Here is a 15,307-nt window from a genome sequence, read left to right on the forward strand (position 1 = left end):
CTCACTGAATGTAGCTTTTGCCAGTGTGCTTTCGGACAGTGATTGGCTAAGGGGGAGAGGGGGGATGGGATCGGCTTAACCTTACTATGTGCCTCCCACTCCCAGCGTCAATAAAAACAGCTGGTGATGAACTAGAATCTCACGCACAGAGAGAAAGTGAGTGTAATAAAACTTCTTTTTTATTTGAATGGACCTGTAGATTTTAGTGAATTGGAGATTCAGAACTCATAACTGAGCATTGGAAGGGTTGCAAGGAGCGAAGCAAGAGAGTGGGGGTGGGTTGGGGGGGGCGGGAGAGTTCGACTGGGTATCAAATTACAATACTTTTTTCCTCTCTGTCACTTCTCTTGCATGTAAAAGTGGGAGTCGAGAGGCATTCTTTGAGGTCAGGCTCGTTCTTGGTATAAATCAATTCGTTTGTATTTGTCCCCGTGGGCTTTGTGCTTAAGGGGAAATACTTCACTGAGATTGGAGAGGGAATGGGGGAATGGTCAGATCTCAGTCTGCAGTCAGCAGAGTTTGTAATGAGTTGAAACTGACGCGATGGCATTTCGCTGCAAGTTTGGAAACTGACACATTTTGTGGGGCGGGCAGAGGCAGAGAAAGCGGCCCGTGGCCAATCGGATGAAGTTTCGGGAAGTTTTGATTGGGTTGAGGAGGGGGGCACGGATAATTCCCCTAATTTCAGAGAGATAAGCAGTTAAGAAAGAAGGGGGATTTCTTCAACTTTAAGTGGAAGTCTGGAGGAACCAAGATGTCTACCGGCTGCCAGTCCTTTGTTAAAGCAGCAGCAGCCTCCTTGCTTTTATTGTGGACCTTCCTGGAGCAGAGCGGCACCAACCACACGTTCCCCCACGATCGCTGCAAGAAAGTGTCGGATTGCGAGCCCCTGAGGTACAACACATGCATGGGCTCGATTCTACCTTACACCCACACCTCGCTCGCCCTGGCCGAAGACTCCAGCACGCAAGAGGAGGCTCACAACAATCTGGTCCTGTGGTCAGGTATTGCATTCAGACCCGTTGCATTAAAAGAAATGTGTTTTCTTGGACCTTCATACGAGCATAATTCAAACTAGAAAATCTTTTCGGCCCTAGCAATGCTTCCCCTCCCCCTCCTTCCCTCATTATAATCATATTAGTGGAATGCAAAACTTCAGGAAAACCGAATGCACTTCCAGCAAGATGGTTTCATGAGGGAGAGAGCAGGGTGGATTGCAGTTATACCGTTTAGTCATGGCCTAGGTTGTGCATCGGTACTAAAGCCGGGAGACACTATCGGCCACATGAAACAATTCTAAATACTGAGCCGACAAAGGTGATATTTCGTCAGGTGCTCAAGTTTTGGACTTAAAGGAGGAAAGAGGGGCAGAGAAGTTTAGCGAGAGAATTCCAGAGTTTAGGGCCTGGCTGATTGAAGGATTAGCTGCCAGTGGTATGACAAAGTAGTGGGGCATCGCCAAAACGTCAGTTGAAGTAATGCAAAGGTCTCAGAAGGTGTTAACACTGAAGGAGGTTAGACAAAGAAAAAAGGATGAGACAATGGAGAGATTTGAACTTGAGAAAGAAAATTCTAAAATAGAGACATCGGGCAACTTGGAGTCAATGTACGTCAGCAGACACAGGACTGATGGCTGAATGGGACATGGTGTGACTTAGGATGTGGCCTGCAAAGTTTTGGATGAGCTTAAGAAGTTGGAATCCAGGCAAGAGAACTTTGGAATAGGGTCTGGAGATGACAGAGCTGTCACTGAGGCTTTGGCAACAAACTGCCAAGACGAGATGAGAACTGAAATACACTTTCTTATCCTTTTGAATAGTTTGGTTCAGCGTGAAACAATAGCCAGAGAAGGGGTAATGAGGACAGGAACTTTGTGGTGTGGCTGTGTGGTAAATGGAGCGGGGGGGGGGGGGCGGTGGCAAAAGCAATAATTTTGAACTTCCCAATGTTTAACTGGATGAAATTGCAATTTGTCCAGGACTGAATGCCGGAGAATCAGTCTTAGCAACATAAAAGCAGTGGAGAGAGTTGGGGGTGAAGCAGAGCTAGGTGCAATTAGCATACATCTGGATCTTGATGCTGTGTTTTTGGATGATGTCACTAAGGGGTAATATGTAAAATAAGGAAGGGAAAGTGATTGAGGAGAGAAAGACTTGCAATTGTATTGTGCCATTTACCATCTCAAGATGTCCAGCGCATTTACAGTCAATTAAATCATTTTTGAAATGTAATCACTGTTTCAGTGTGGTAAACATGGCAGCCAATTTGTGGATAGCAAGGTCCCACAAAGTGCAATGTGATAACCTGATAATCTGTTGTACTGATACTTGTTGAGGCCTAAATATTGGCCAGGACACCAGAGAGAACTTCTTTGCTGTTCTTGGAAATAGTGTCATGAGATGTTTTTGCACTCAATAGTCAGAGCTTCAGGTTAACTTCTTATCAGAAAGCAATCTGTTACATTATTATATGTGTGATTCCCATCTAGAATTGTTGTTCACCACTTTAGTGACCTCAAAAAATTCAGCAAGATTAATCAGATATGATTTGCCCTTCACAAATCCATGATAACATACTTTCATCATCTCATAATTGTTCAAGTGCTTAGTCACTCTGTCCCTGACAATAGATTCCAAAGTAAATTACATAGACTATACAGCACAGAAAGGAGCTATTTAAGTCAAACTACTCTGATGCTGTTTATATTCCACATGCATCTCTTCCCATTCCATCTACCTCATGTCAATCTTTCAGCATATCTTTGTGTTCCCTTTTCTCTCATGTACTCACTTAGTTTCCTTTTGAAGTAATTTTCCTGGTTTCTTCCTCCCCTTCTCCTAAACTAAAGGAGTGACATTTGCAATTTTCCAGTATAAAGGCATAATTCACACAATTAGAGAGCTTTGGAAAATGACAACTAATTCATCTTTTAATAGCCTAGGGTGGAAACTGTCTGGATCTGAAGATTTGTCTTATCTTAAGATCCATTATTTTCTCCATAGGTCGCTTTATGGATCAGGTCAGAACTTTCAAGATGGTGAATAATGTTAACATCATCTTTAGAAATAACTGATGCAAAACAATAATTTCTTTTTATTTGGAATATAATGGACATGCCAAATTTGTGACTGCACAAGGCCTGGAAAGAAGGGGTTGCTCTGGAAAGCTCTTATCCAAATTCCTTAAATAATGTGAGAAGCTGGAAACCTTCCAGTTTCTGTGATCTTGCAGCGGCGGTTATACAATTTGTTCCCATTACTTTTATTGAGGGTCTCATTCTCCTCCCTTTATCCTCTTGTCTTCTTTTCCAGGATTGCGGAATGCTCCGGGCTGTTGGAGTGTGATTCAGCAACTTCTGTGTGCTGTCTACATGCCAAAATGTGAAAATGGCAAAGTGGAACTGCCTGGTCAGCTGATGTGTCAGATCACTAGAAGCCCTTGTGCGATTGTAGAGCGAGAGAGAGGCTGGCCTGACTTCCTGAAGTGTTCAATTAACCGCTTTCCTGAAGGATGTCTGGTGAGTTTGGTGAATGTTGAGCAAAGCAAAAAATAATCCATATATGGGTTGCATTCAACCAGCTCCTCGAAAACACTGACATCCATTCTGATATCCTACTCCCTGCAGTACCTCATCCAGGTGCCTGCTCTTCATGTGTGAGCCACAAGACTTGTGTGAGTGTCAATAGACTATCCCATCTCAGGAAATTGACAGATGGGGTAACAATGATCACACTGGAGCTTGACCCCATCTGCATGCAGGTGCACTCTCTTTCTCCAGTGGCAATCATTGGAGGTCAAACAAACAGTATCGGAGTTTTAGAGATTGGATTGACACTTGAGTTGCGTTGGTGAGACAGATCTTGATAACAAGTTGCCAAATTGCCATCACGCCCACAGTTGGTATGAAAACACTGATGGGTACGCCAACAGAGGGTTGGAAGTACAGAGCAGGGGTGGTGGGGGAGGTGGAGAATGTCTGCAAAGGAAGAAAATAAAATTAAGTTTTTATTTTAAATTCTGTTTTCCTTTCAGAACGAAGTTCAGAATATCAAGTTTAACAGCTCCGGACGCTGTGAGTCCCCTCTGGTGCGCACAGAGAATCCTAAGAGCTGGTATGAGGATGTGGAGGGATGTGGAATCCAGTGTCAGAACCCACTTTTCACAGACAGCGAGCATGATGCCATGCATGTCTATATCGCTATCTTTGGTTCCATTGCCATTCTCTGCACGTTCTTCACATTGGTAAGCAATGGCCTGGCTGACCTTTAATTGGAAATGACTAAAACAGCATAAGGTCACTGACACCTTGTTACATAAAGGTAGAAGAATTACATTGAAGCAAACAAAAGCTTTGGTAGTTTTATTTTTCTTCTCCTCATCCAGTGAAACTAAATTTCACAAACGTATAAGGATAAATGGGGCTGTGTCCAATAGAGCCTAATAACACTGTTAACAAGTATGTTCCATTTTCAGAGTGACCTGACTGGTGGAAAAGTAGATCCTGGTGTGGAGAAGGGGTCCAATAAGGAAGATGTCTACATTCCTGTCAGGGAGCTCAAGAGTTGCCTCTTCGCCCCAGCCAAATAACTGTTAATACAGATTGCCATTTTTGATGTCCTTGGTTGATTTTTGATTTGATTTATTATTGTCACATGTATTAACATACAGAGAAAAGAATTGTTTCTTGTGCGCTATAGAGACAAAGCATACCATTCATAGAGAAGGAAACAAGAGAGTGAAGAATGTAGTGTTGTAGTCATAGCTAAGGTTTAGAGAAAAATCAACTTAATGCAAGGTAAGTCCATTCAAAAGTCTGGCAGCAGGAAAGAAGCTGTTTTTGGATTGGTTGATATGTGACTTCAGACTTTTGTATCTTTGTCCTGAAGGAAGAAGGTGGAAGAGAGAATGTCTGGGGTGCACGGGGTCCTTAATTATGCTGGTTGCTTTGCAGAGGCAGCGGAAAGTGTAGACAGAGTCAGTGGATGGGAGGCTGGTTTGCATGATGGATTGGGCTACATTCACGACCTTTTGTAGTTCCTTGCAGTCTTGGGCAGAGCAGGAGCCATAGCAAGCTATGTTACAATCAGAAAGAGTGCTTTCTGTGGTGCATCAGTAAAAGTTGGTGAGAGTCGTACTTGACATGCCAAATTTCCTTAGTCTTCTGAGAAAGTATAGGTGTTGATGGGCTTTCTTAACTATAGTGTCAGCATGGGGGGACCAGGACAGCTTGTTGGTGATCTGAACAGTGAAAAACTTGAAGCTCCTGATCCTTTCTACTTCGTCCCTGGACAGAGTCTACATGGCACATGTTCAGTCCAAGGTCCTGTAAAGTGGTGGTTGAGACCCTACATTGACCCTGAAAAGGGATGTGAAGTGTTGTGCTTTGGAGGACTAACAAGGCAAGGGAATACACAATGAACTGTGGGACACTAGGAAGTAAAGAACCAGAGGAAACTTGGGGTGCATGTCCATAGGTCCCTGAAAGCTGCAGGACAGATAGATAAGGTAGTTAAAAAGGCAAATAGGATCGTTGCCTTTATTAGCCGAGGCATAGAATTTAAAGCAGGAGGTTATGGTAGAACTGTATAAAATGCTCCTAGATCACAGCTGGAGTACTGTGTGCAGTTCTGGTTGCCACACCACAGGATGTGTTTGCACTAGAAAGAGTGCAGAGGAGATTCACTAGGATGTTGCCTGGGTCGGAGCATTTCAGCTATTAAGAGAAGCTGTTTAGGCTGGGGTTGTTCTTAGAGCAGAGAAAGCTGAGTGGGAACCTGAGTGAGGTGTACAAAATTATGTAGGAGATAGGAAGAAACTTTTCTCCTTAGTAGGGAAGTCAATATCCAGAGGGCATAGATTCAAAGTAAGGGGCAGGAGATTTAAAGGGAATTTGAGGAAAAGCTTTTTCACCAAGAGGATGGTGGGATTCTGGAACTCAGTGTCTGAAAGGGTGGTAGAGGTAGGAACCCTCATAATATTTAAGAAGCATTTAGATGAACACTTGAAACACATAGCATACAAGGCTGCCAACCAAGTGCTGGAAAATGGGATTTAAATAGATGCTTGATGGCCTGTGCAGACAAATGGGGCTGAAGGAACTCTTTTTGTGCTCTATGAATCTATGCTCATTTACAGCAAGGCTGCACTGAAGTTTCATCAAGTAAGCCTGAACTATAAGAGCTTGGTTCTGGTTAGGGTTTGTGCCCCACTTGAACTCACTCCAGTCTGTACATCACTGTGCATATTGGTATTGGAACAGGGCAGAATGACATGTTTGGCCTTTGAGCACATGGTATATTGGCTGTAAGAGTCCAAAATATTGGAGAATCTTGACTCAGTTCCAATTGGGAAGGTGCCCATAGTGCACAATTACTCATTCCTTGGCACAAATTGGAATGACGTTGATAGTTCCATTTCTTACCCCTGCCATCCTTATTAGACTATGAGAATGTATTGTTGGGATTAGAAGCTACGGTCATTATTAAGGTAGAATAGAAAGAGTTGCACTATGTAACTAGTGTTATATCTAAAATGAATGGTCCACCGTGGACATTCAGTTTCCAGCACCAGCATTCCCTCACTTTGAAGTCAGTGAAATAAAACTATTGTTTTTCTATTTGACAAAGCTGGTTATTTATTTGCAAAGTCTGTAGTGATTGTTGAAGGGCCTTATGTTGTTTGAGGCTTTGTTCTGATCCTAGCTTCTGGTACTTTAAATTTAAACCCTTGTTTGTTTGCCTTTTTGTTTTTAGGCCACGTTTGTTGCTGACTGGAAGAACTCTAATCGCTACCCCGCTGTCATCTTGTTTTATGTAAATGCCTGTTTCTTTATTGGAAGTATTGGCTGGCTCGCGCAGTTTATGGATGGAGCACGGAAGGAGATTGTGTGCAAGGCTGACGGAACCATGCGACTTGGAGAGCCAACGTACGTTCATCTTACATTGGTATTTTTCTTCTGTGTTGTATTCTACTGAAAGTGATTTTAATCTTTCCATGGTTTCATCATTAGCATCTTGCTTCCATGTTCCCATTGTAAAGGATGAAATCTATATTAGAACTGAATGATTGTAAGTGTCAAAGAATAGGGTTCTATTCTCTAAAAAAAAATGGAGCTGAGGAGAACCTTTAGAGGTTTTTAGGATTATGAAATGGTTTGATAAGATAGACATAAAAACACATAGTTCCACACATCAGAGAGTCTAAAACTAGGGGCCACGTATAGAAGATAATCACTAATAAATCCAACAGGAATGCAAGAGAAATGTCATTCCACAGAACTCACTACCACAAGGATTAGTTGAAGTGAATAGCATTTAAATGAAAACTTGATAAACATGCGAGAGAAAGGAATGGAAGGTTATGCTGATCAGATTAGATGAAGTTGGGTGGGAAGAGGTTCATGTGGAACATATATATACTGGTATAGAGTAGTTGGGCTGAATGGCCAGTCTCTATGCTGATAATACAATGTGATTCTACTGCAGTACAATAAGTGGTTGACCATGCAGTTAGTTGCAGGGTTAGTATCTAAAGGATTATAGTCTAAAAGAGATGGCTGCTCCATAAAGGTTGCAGGTGAGTATGAGAAGAGAAAGGTTGCTGTTCGGGATCTATGACATTACTTAGGACCCCTGGAAGAGATATTCACTGTTGAACGTAAGTGTTATAGCAATTGATGGATGCAGACAAACACAAAATCCATTAACAGATGGCTCCCGCTATTCATTCTGTATGAAAGGAGACTTTCAGATGCCAGGACTGAAGCAGTCCCATTGTTTGTGACCTTTAGTTCTCATTGGGTAGAGACACAGTCACAGTGGGAGTGATAAATATCTCAGCAGACCTGATACACAATGAGTGTTCCAAACTCATAAAAAGGTTTGTATATAGGATTGTTAATTCTGGTTATGTATTCCTGGAGATTTCAGCACATGATCTCCAATGTACAAAAGTCCTGTATAGTTAGCTTCTTTCCAATATTCCTATGATCTAAATAGTGTCTTGTATAGTTTAAGCAATATTTTCCTTTTATTGTTGCCATGATTTGCTTCCTATATTCCTCATAACTAACATTGAGAAATCCTGGAGGGTTCACAACCCCTTATTGTAACAAAAATGAAGCTTTTATATTAACTTTAATTTGCTAATGATTCATGATGTTCTGGCCAATAGTTATCCTTCAATTAAAGCAGGAAAAAAGGGTTATCTTTTTATTATCACATTGAGTGCCTTATTTCCAACATTACAGCAGTGATCATTCTCCAAAAGTACTTCATTGGTGTTCTGGTACATTCTGATGTTGTGAAAGACTCTAGAAGATAAATGCAAGTCTTTATTCCTGTAATTCACTTACAATTTGCAAGGGATATTGCATTGGTAACTTCTTCTTTGACGATCACTCGCTAACAAGTATGATTGTCCACCTAAGAAACTCTGTGTCACTGATCATGGATTCTGTGAGTCCTTTCATGGCTGAGGAACCCAATCCTAGAGTGGTAGCTTCAACCACACACTTGGCAGATGTTTCTGGGAGATGGAATTGGTCCTCTCTGCTTAAGAAAATCCTTCTCTACCCAGGATCAATCTAGTTAACATTCCCTCCAATGTCAGTATATCTTTTATTGAATAAGAGGACCAAAATTGTCACAGAATTCCAGGGCTGATCTAAATAGTGCCTTGTATAATTTTAGCAAGACTTCATTATTTTTATACTTCATTCCATTTGAAATAGAAAGCCAACCTTCCATTTTCTTCTCAATTATCTGTTGAACTTGTATCTAGTTTTTTGTGATTTATGGACAAGGACCTCCAAATCTCTTTGTGCTGCAGCTTTCTGCAGTCTTTTGCCATTTAAACAATATTCATCTCCTTTATTCTTTTTACCAAAGTGCATAACTTCACATTTTCCTACATTATATTCCATCTACCAGGTCTTTGCCCACTTGCTTAACCTGTCCACATCCCTCTAACCTTCTTATATCCCTCTGTAGACTCTTTGTCTCATCCTTACCACTTCCCTTCCCATCTATTTTGTGTCATCCACAAACTTAGCAATAGTACATCCACTTCCCTCATCCAAGTCATTAATGTAGGTATTGTAAATAATTGTAGCCCCAGCACACTGATCCCTGTGACACTCCATAAGTTACAGGTTATCATCCTGAAAATGCCCCTTATCCCAACTTTGTATCTTCCATTTGTCTGTCCACGCTAATATTACCATCCTAGCACCATGTGCTCTTATCTTATTAAGTAGCCTTTTGTGCAGTACCTTATCAAATATTTTTTGGAAATCCAAGTATATTACATCTACTTGGTCCCTTTTCCTATGTGACCGGCCCAAAGGAATTGACTTCGATGATCATGGCCTCAGTGCTGGTGCTCTTGGCTCCTTCACAGATGCTGATGTTAGTACGTCTGTCCTCCCAGCTGATAGGAGAATCTGTCTCAAACTGCACTGGTGGTCCTCCCCGGCCTTGATAGCGTTGGTATGGTTTCTGAACCACATAGAAGAGTCGGGAGGATGACTGCCTGCCTTGGCACCTAGTTGCATTCAGAACCAATGTCTGGCCCAAACGTCTGAAGTAACTTTGTTTGATTGGAAACCCAAGCCAAGCTAAGCTATTTGTTCAGTTGCATGCACAATTAGCAGCTACTTTTCAATTAAGCCAAAGTTATTCAAATACACAAAGTTAATGGCCCAGATCTTCCAAAAAGCGGCAGTCACATCGGATTGCCACCAACTTTTCCACACCTTGATGCTGTTACACATTTTTTGCCAGATCTTCCAAACCCTGCTCCTCCAGGAATGTGGAGAGCAGTGTCTCTTAGAGAGTGATTCCATAGTGACTCAGGGGATAGATTAAGTTTTAATCTATTATTTCCTGAGTAACTATTGAGGTAAGTACTGCCGAACTGTGTGAAGTCTCCAACTTTGCAAAGGAATTGCCCACCAGAAGCTCAAATTCCCTGGGCAATTCCCTAGGGATCAGTAGCTCAGGACTTTTACAGAGCCCTGGCATGCATTCTTGGGTCATAAGTCTGGTCACTGACAACCCAGAGACTGGAAGGTCTTGGTCATTGTTACTTTTTCATAATATTTATGTGGTGGATTGTTTCATTTGGGAGGGAGAAAGATTTGATAGGAAACTGGTCAGGCTAGGCAATTCTGCAACTGTTATGAATTTAAGAAAATAACAACTGTTACAAAGATAAGAATTTAAGCACAAGGGGTCATAATCAGCAAATTCCCCTCCAAGTCACACACCATCCTAACTTGGAACTATGTCACCATTCCTTTATTGTTGCTGGGTCAAAATCCTGGAACTCCATCTCTAACAGCACTGTCGGTTTACCTATACAACATGGACTGTAGTGGTTCAAAATGGTGGTGGCAGGCAATATTAATGCTGGCCTAGAGAGCACATTCCGTGAAAAGAATTTTAAAAACTTGGACAAATTCTCCAGCCGTTGTCCCTTCTGCTGGTTGAGATTGGGATCGTCCAGCACACTCTGGGAATCAAAACCTGAACCATTCTGGTCTGTCCAGGAGTTAGTAAGACTCAGGCATCAGGAGAATGTCCCCCACCATAGGTTTGGGAAACAATGCTGCCTCTGAGCCAGATGGCCGTTGATTCAAGTCCCATTTCAGAGGCTTGAGAACAAAATTTAGGCTGACACACCCAGTGCAGTACGGAGGGAGTGCTGCACTGTTGAAAATGCCATCTTTTTGTAGAAAAGTTTGGATGACACCCCATCTATTCTCTTGGGTGAATTAAAAGATCCCATAGGACAGTCTTGAAGAGGAGCAGTCAGTCTCTCAGATGTCGTAGTCTACCTTACGCTGTAGCCTTATTCTTCAACCAACATCTTTGTAAACAAAATAGATGATCATATTGCTATTTGTGGTAGCTGGCTATTTGTAAAATTGGCTATTGCATTTCCTACCTCAACAGTAACTACACTTCAAATATATTTAATTGGCTGTTAAGTGTTTTGGGGTGCCCTGAGATCTTGAAGAGAGCTATATAAATGTAATTTCTCTTTATAATTCTTAAGACATACACTGTGTTTTGAAGTGATTTAATTTAAGTATGTCACAGGTTCCCAGATCCACTGTTCCAGATAATGGCAGTGTACAGATAGAAAGATCTTACTGAAAACTGCTATTTCTCTCTTAGGTCCAATGAAACGCTCTCCTGTGTTATAATATTCGTTATCGTCTACTACTCTCTCATGTCTGGTGTGATCTGGTTTGTAATGCTGACCTACGCCTGGCATATGTCATTCAAGGCTCTGGGCACCACCTATCAGCCTCTCTCTGGCAAAACATCCTACTTCCATCTTGTCACCTGGTCGATCCCATTTATACTGACAGTTGCCATATTGGCTTTGGCTCAGGTAATCCATACATCCTATTGTGCTGTTCAGAAATTGGGAGGTTTTCTATGGGATGGGCAGGAGGACAATGGTTACTGGGATCTGGGAAAGAAAATGTGAATGAGCCCATTTTTTTGTTTAGGGAAGTGATGGGGCTGAAATAGGGTTAGGAAGATGCGTCAGATTTAGAATGGTGGCTGAGGGGAGAATTGTTTCAAGTTCATGACTGGGGTCAGTAGATGGTATGTTTAAAGTTGTAGAGCTGTAGTGCTGTAGAGTTATTGATTAAAATTACAAATGAGGATCTATTCCCAGTACATGGAATATAAAAAGCTCCCTCAAGCTTATTAATTTGCTCTTGTTTAACAAGAATCAGTTACTCTGATCCTTAACATGTACATGATCCACATCTTCTGGTGAAATGTTCCCGTTGGGATGATCATGCACTATGATTGCTTTATTCTGTAGGTGGATGGAGATTCCGTGAGTGGGATTTGCTTCGTTGGATATAAGAATTATCACTTTCGGGCAGGATTCGTCCTGGCTCCAATTGGACTGGTTCTGCTGGTTGGTGGCTATTTCCTTATAAGAGGTACGTAGCATTGACTTCTTATTGTATGAAGAATAGTGCCTGACTTTGCAGTAGCAGTCTGTGATACTTCTGTGTGTTTAATCAATGCAGTTTGGGCAGATACAGTACAGCAGGAATCGATGCAGTCAGTTCACAACCAGATCTCACCCCCTCAAATCAGTTTCCAATGTTGGTTTATGCTGACTGACCCTCTGATTATCAATCAACTCTATTAACAGGGAGGGTCCAACAATGGCATGATTAGAATTAGCCGTGACTATATGTGCAGTCGTCTTAATTAGCACCAGGTATACAGTTCCTCACGGCAATTTGGAACATCAGTGCACTGAGGATCAGGACAAGAGTTCACATTGGGCAACTTTCCACATGGTATAGTCCAAGCCTCTTCCCTCAGCACTACCTCTTCTGGCTGCTCTTGCCCCTCAAATATTGTAACAGAACTACAGCAGATTCATCTGTCCATCTGACTCAACCAAAGCCTTTGTTCTATGACCCAAGCATATCTTCCTTATGGATTGATGTAAGAAAGAAGTGCTTTCATTTTATAATGTGCCTTTTGCAACTTCTGGATGTCCCATTGTGCTTTACATCAAAGAAATACATTTGAGCAATAAAGTTACTGTTGCAATCGAGTGAGAAGTTGCACCTAGTCCACACACATTCCACAAGCAGGGAGAAGATAATAACCTGATAATCTGTTTCTGTGATTGTCTTCTAAAACTTCATTTGGAAATCATTGTCAGAGATACAACAGGATCTTGGATAGGAACTAAGAAAAAAAACTTTCTCATGTACTGGTGATGAGAGGGGGCCACCTTTCTGAACTTAAATCTGAATAAGTCTGATGGGGGCATTGCAACAACACTTCATCCGGCTCTGTTATACCTGACCTAGGAACAGAACAGGTCACTTAAATTTTTTGAACTTGTTCCTCCAGTTGATTAGATCATGACTGATCTGTATCTTGATTCACCCGTCTTGACTGCAGAACCCTTACCGATCAAAAATTTACCAATCTCAGTCTGAAAACTTCAATTGAGCTCACAGTGTCTGCAGTCAGTTGGAGGGAGATTTCTGCTAATTTGCCCCTGATATTGCTATGGGGTTTCTGAAATGGGAGAAGTTCCATTCCGCAGCAAAAGAATGGAATTCATTACCACCGGAAGTAGTTGCTGCCTAAACGTTTGAATGTATCCAAGAGGCACTTGGAGCAATTGGGCTCAAAGGTTATGGGGAGAAAGCAGAGTTAGGCTATTGAGTTGGAAGATCATCCATGATTGTGATGAATGGCGGAGCAAGCTCAAAGGGCCGAATGGCCACCTCCTGCTCTATTACATTGTATGTAAAAGAATAAAAATAACTGACCCTTCACTTTAACCTGTTGTTCCCTTCCCTTGTCATGTTGATCTGTCCTATAATGGAGTTCTTCCCTGTCAGTTTCCAAATCTGGCAAAGTATTTAAATTCTTTCATTAATCTGCCTTTTCTCCTTTCATATAAGAGCAGGAAGAGGCTATTCAGGCCCTTGAGACTGCTGTTATCCAGTGAGATTGTGGCCAATTTATATCTTAACTTCATCTACCTATCCTGGTTCCATAATATTCTTTCTCCACAAAAATCTATGAATCTCAGTTTTGAAATTTTCAATTCAACACACAGGCTCAACAGCCATTGTGGGGGAAATAAGTTCCAGGTGTTCACTATTCTTTGAACATGATGTTTGAATTTTTCTGTTTTGATTTCCAGTTTCTACTAATGTAGCTTATTTTAAATTGAACATTGCAGGCTCATTTCATTGCTTGTTGTTTCTCTTACAGGTGTCATGACCCTATTTTCAATTAAAAGTAACCACCCTGGGCTCCTGAGTGAGAAAGCAGCCAGTAAAATTAATGAAACAATGCTTCGTCTGGGTAAGGACCTGGCAAAAACAACTTCAGTTCTCTGCTGTATAACTTGTAGTTGGTTGTTCAGGATGTGATGAAATGTTTGTCAGCTCTGCAGGAACTGAAGATTAATCTCCAGCACAGTGCTGGAAATGAGATCGGGATAGAGGTAACATAAGAGCGTTTTTAAAAATTGTCCTTTTTGAATATTTTTATTTATTAATTGTGAAAATATGGGAAATGGAGAGAAAAGACTGCATGACTGATAAATCGTAAGGTAATAGGAACATAAGAAATAGGAGCAGGAGTAGGCCATCTAGCCCCTTGAGCCTGCCCTGCCATTCAATAAGATCATGGCTGATCTGAAGTGGATCAGTTCCACTTTCCCGCTTTCTCCCCATAACCCTTAATTCCCTTGTGTCTATCAGAAATCTATCTACCCGTGACTTAAATATATTCAACGAGGTAGCCTCCACCACTTCAATGGGCAGAGAATTCCAGAGATTCACCACCCTTTTGAGTGAAGAAGTTCCTCCTCAACTGCGTTCTAAACTGTTCCCCCCTTTGAGGCTGTGCCCTCTAGTTCTGATTTCCTTTCTAAGTGGAAAGAATCTCTCTACCTCTACCCTATCTAGCCCCTTCATTATCTTGTAAGTCTCTATAAGAACCCCCCTCAGCCTTCTAAACTCTTAACGAGTACAGGCCCAGTCTGTTCAATCTCTCCTCATAAGCCAACCCCCTCATCTCCGGTATCAGCCTGGTGAACCTTCTCTGTACTCCCTCCAAGACCAATATACCCTTTCGCAAATAAGGGGACCAAAACTGCACACAGTACTCCAGTTGCGGCCTCACCTGTGCCTTGTACAGTTGCAGCAAGACCTCCCTGCTTTTATATTCTATCCCCCTCGATATAAAGGCCAACATTCCATTCGCCTTCTTGATCACCTGCTGCACCTGCAGACTGAGTTTTTGCGATTCGTGCACAAGGACCCCCAGGTCCCTCTGCACTGTAGCATGCTGCAGCTTTTCACCCTTTAAATAATAATCCCTCCTACTATTATTTCTACCAACGTGGATAACCTCACATTTGCTAACATTACACTCCATCTGCCAGGTCCTCGCCCACTCACTCAGCCTATCCAGATCTCTCTGCAGACTTTCCGCACCCTCCATGCAATTCGCTTTTCCACTGATCTTTGTGTCATATTCGCTTTTCCACTCATCTTCGTGTCATATCAATGACTGATTGATCAAATTAGTTCATGGAGAGTTTATTTGCTTTTCAGTCCTTCGTGGAAAGGTAATGGAAGATGGTGGATCAATGACAGGCTTGTGGGGGAGAGAGATCAAGTGATGAAACTGGGAATGTGGCCAGAGTGGGAAGCATGTGTGAATACAGGAGGCAACAGGTTCGGGATGTTGCTTTACAACTATTTGGTTGCCATTTTATTTGG

At 41.9% G+C, this 15,307-nt stretch overlaps 1 protein-coding gene across 1 annotated transcript in view; it reads left to right on the plus strand.

Moving 5' to 3' along the window:
- The first annotated feature begins 350 nt into the window (after positions 1 to 350).
- smo (smoothened, frizzled class receptor) overlaps positions 351 to 15,307 on the plus strand; it is a 28,248-nt gene continuing 13,291 nt past the window's right edge. Inside the window, exons 1-7 of the mRNA XM_080207609.1 lie at positions 351 to 1,004; positions 3,312 to 3,517; positions 4,033 to 4,242; positions 6,753 to 6,925; positions 11,181 to 11,400; positions 11,848 to 11,971; positions 13,788 to 13,880. Of these exons, the coding sequence (XP_080063735.1) occupies positions 755 to 1,004; positions 3,312 to 3,517; positions 4,033 to 4,242; positions 6,753 to 6,925; positions 11,181 to 11,400; positions 11,848 to 11,971; positions 13,788 to 13,880 (1,276 nt within the window). The 5' untranslated portion in view covers positions 351 to 754. The remainder of the gene's footprint in view (positions 1,005 to 3,311; positions 3,518 to 4,032; positions 4,243 to 6,752; positions 6,926 to 11,180; positions 11,401 to 11,847; positions 11,972 to 13,787; positions 13,881 to 15,307) is intronic.

Source organism: Carcharhinus amblyrhynchos, chromosome 19 (assembly GCF_965287045.1).
Source record: "Carcharhinus amblyrhynchos chromosome 19, sCarAmb.v2.hapA, whole genome shotgun sequence".
NCBI classification, from domain to species: domain Eukaryota; kingdom Metazoa; phylum Chordata; class Chondrichthyes; order Carcharhiniformes; family Carcharhinidae; genus Carcharhinus; species Carcharhinus amblyrhynchos.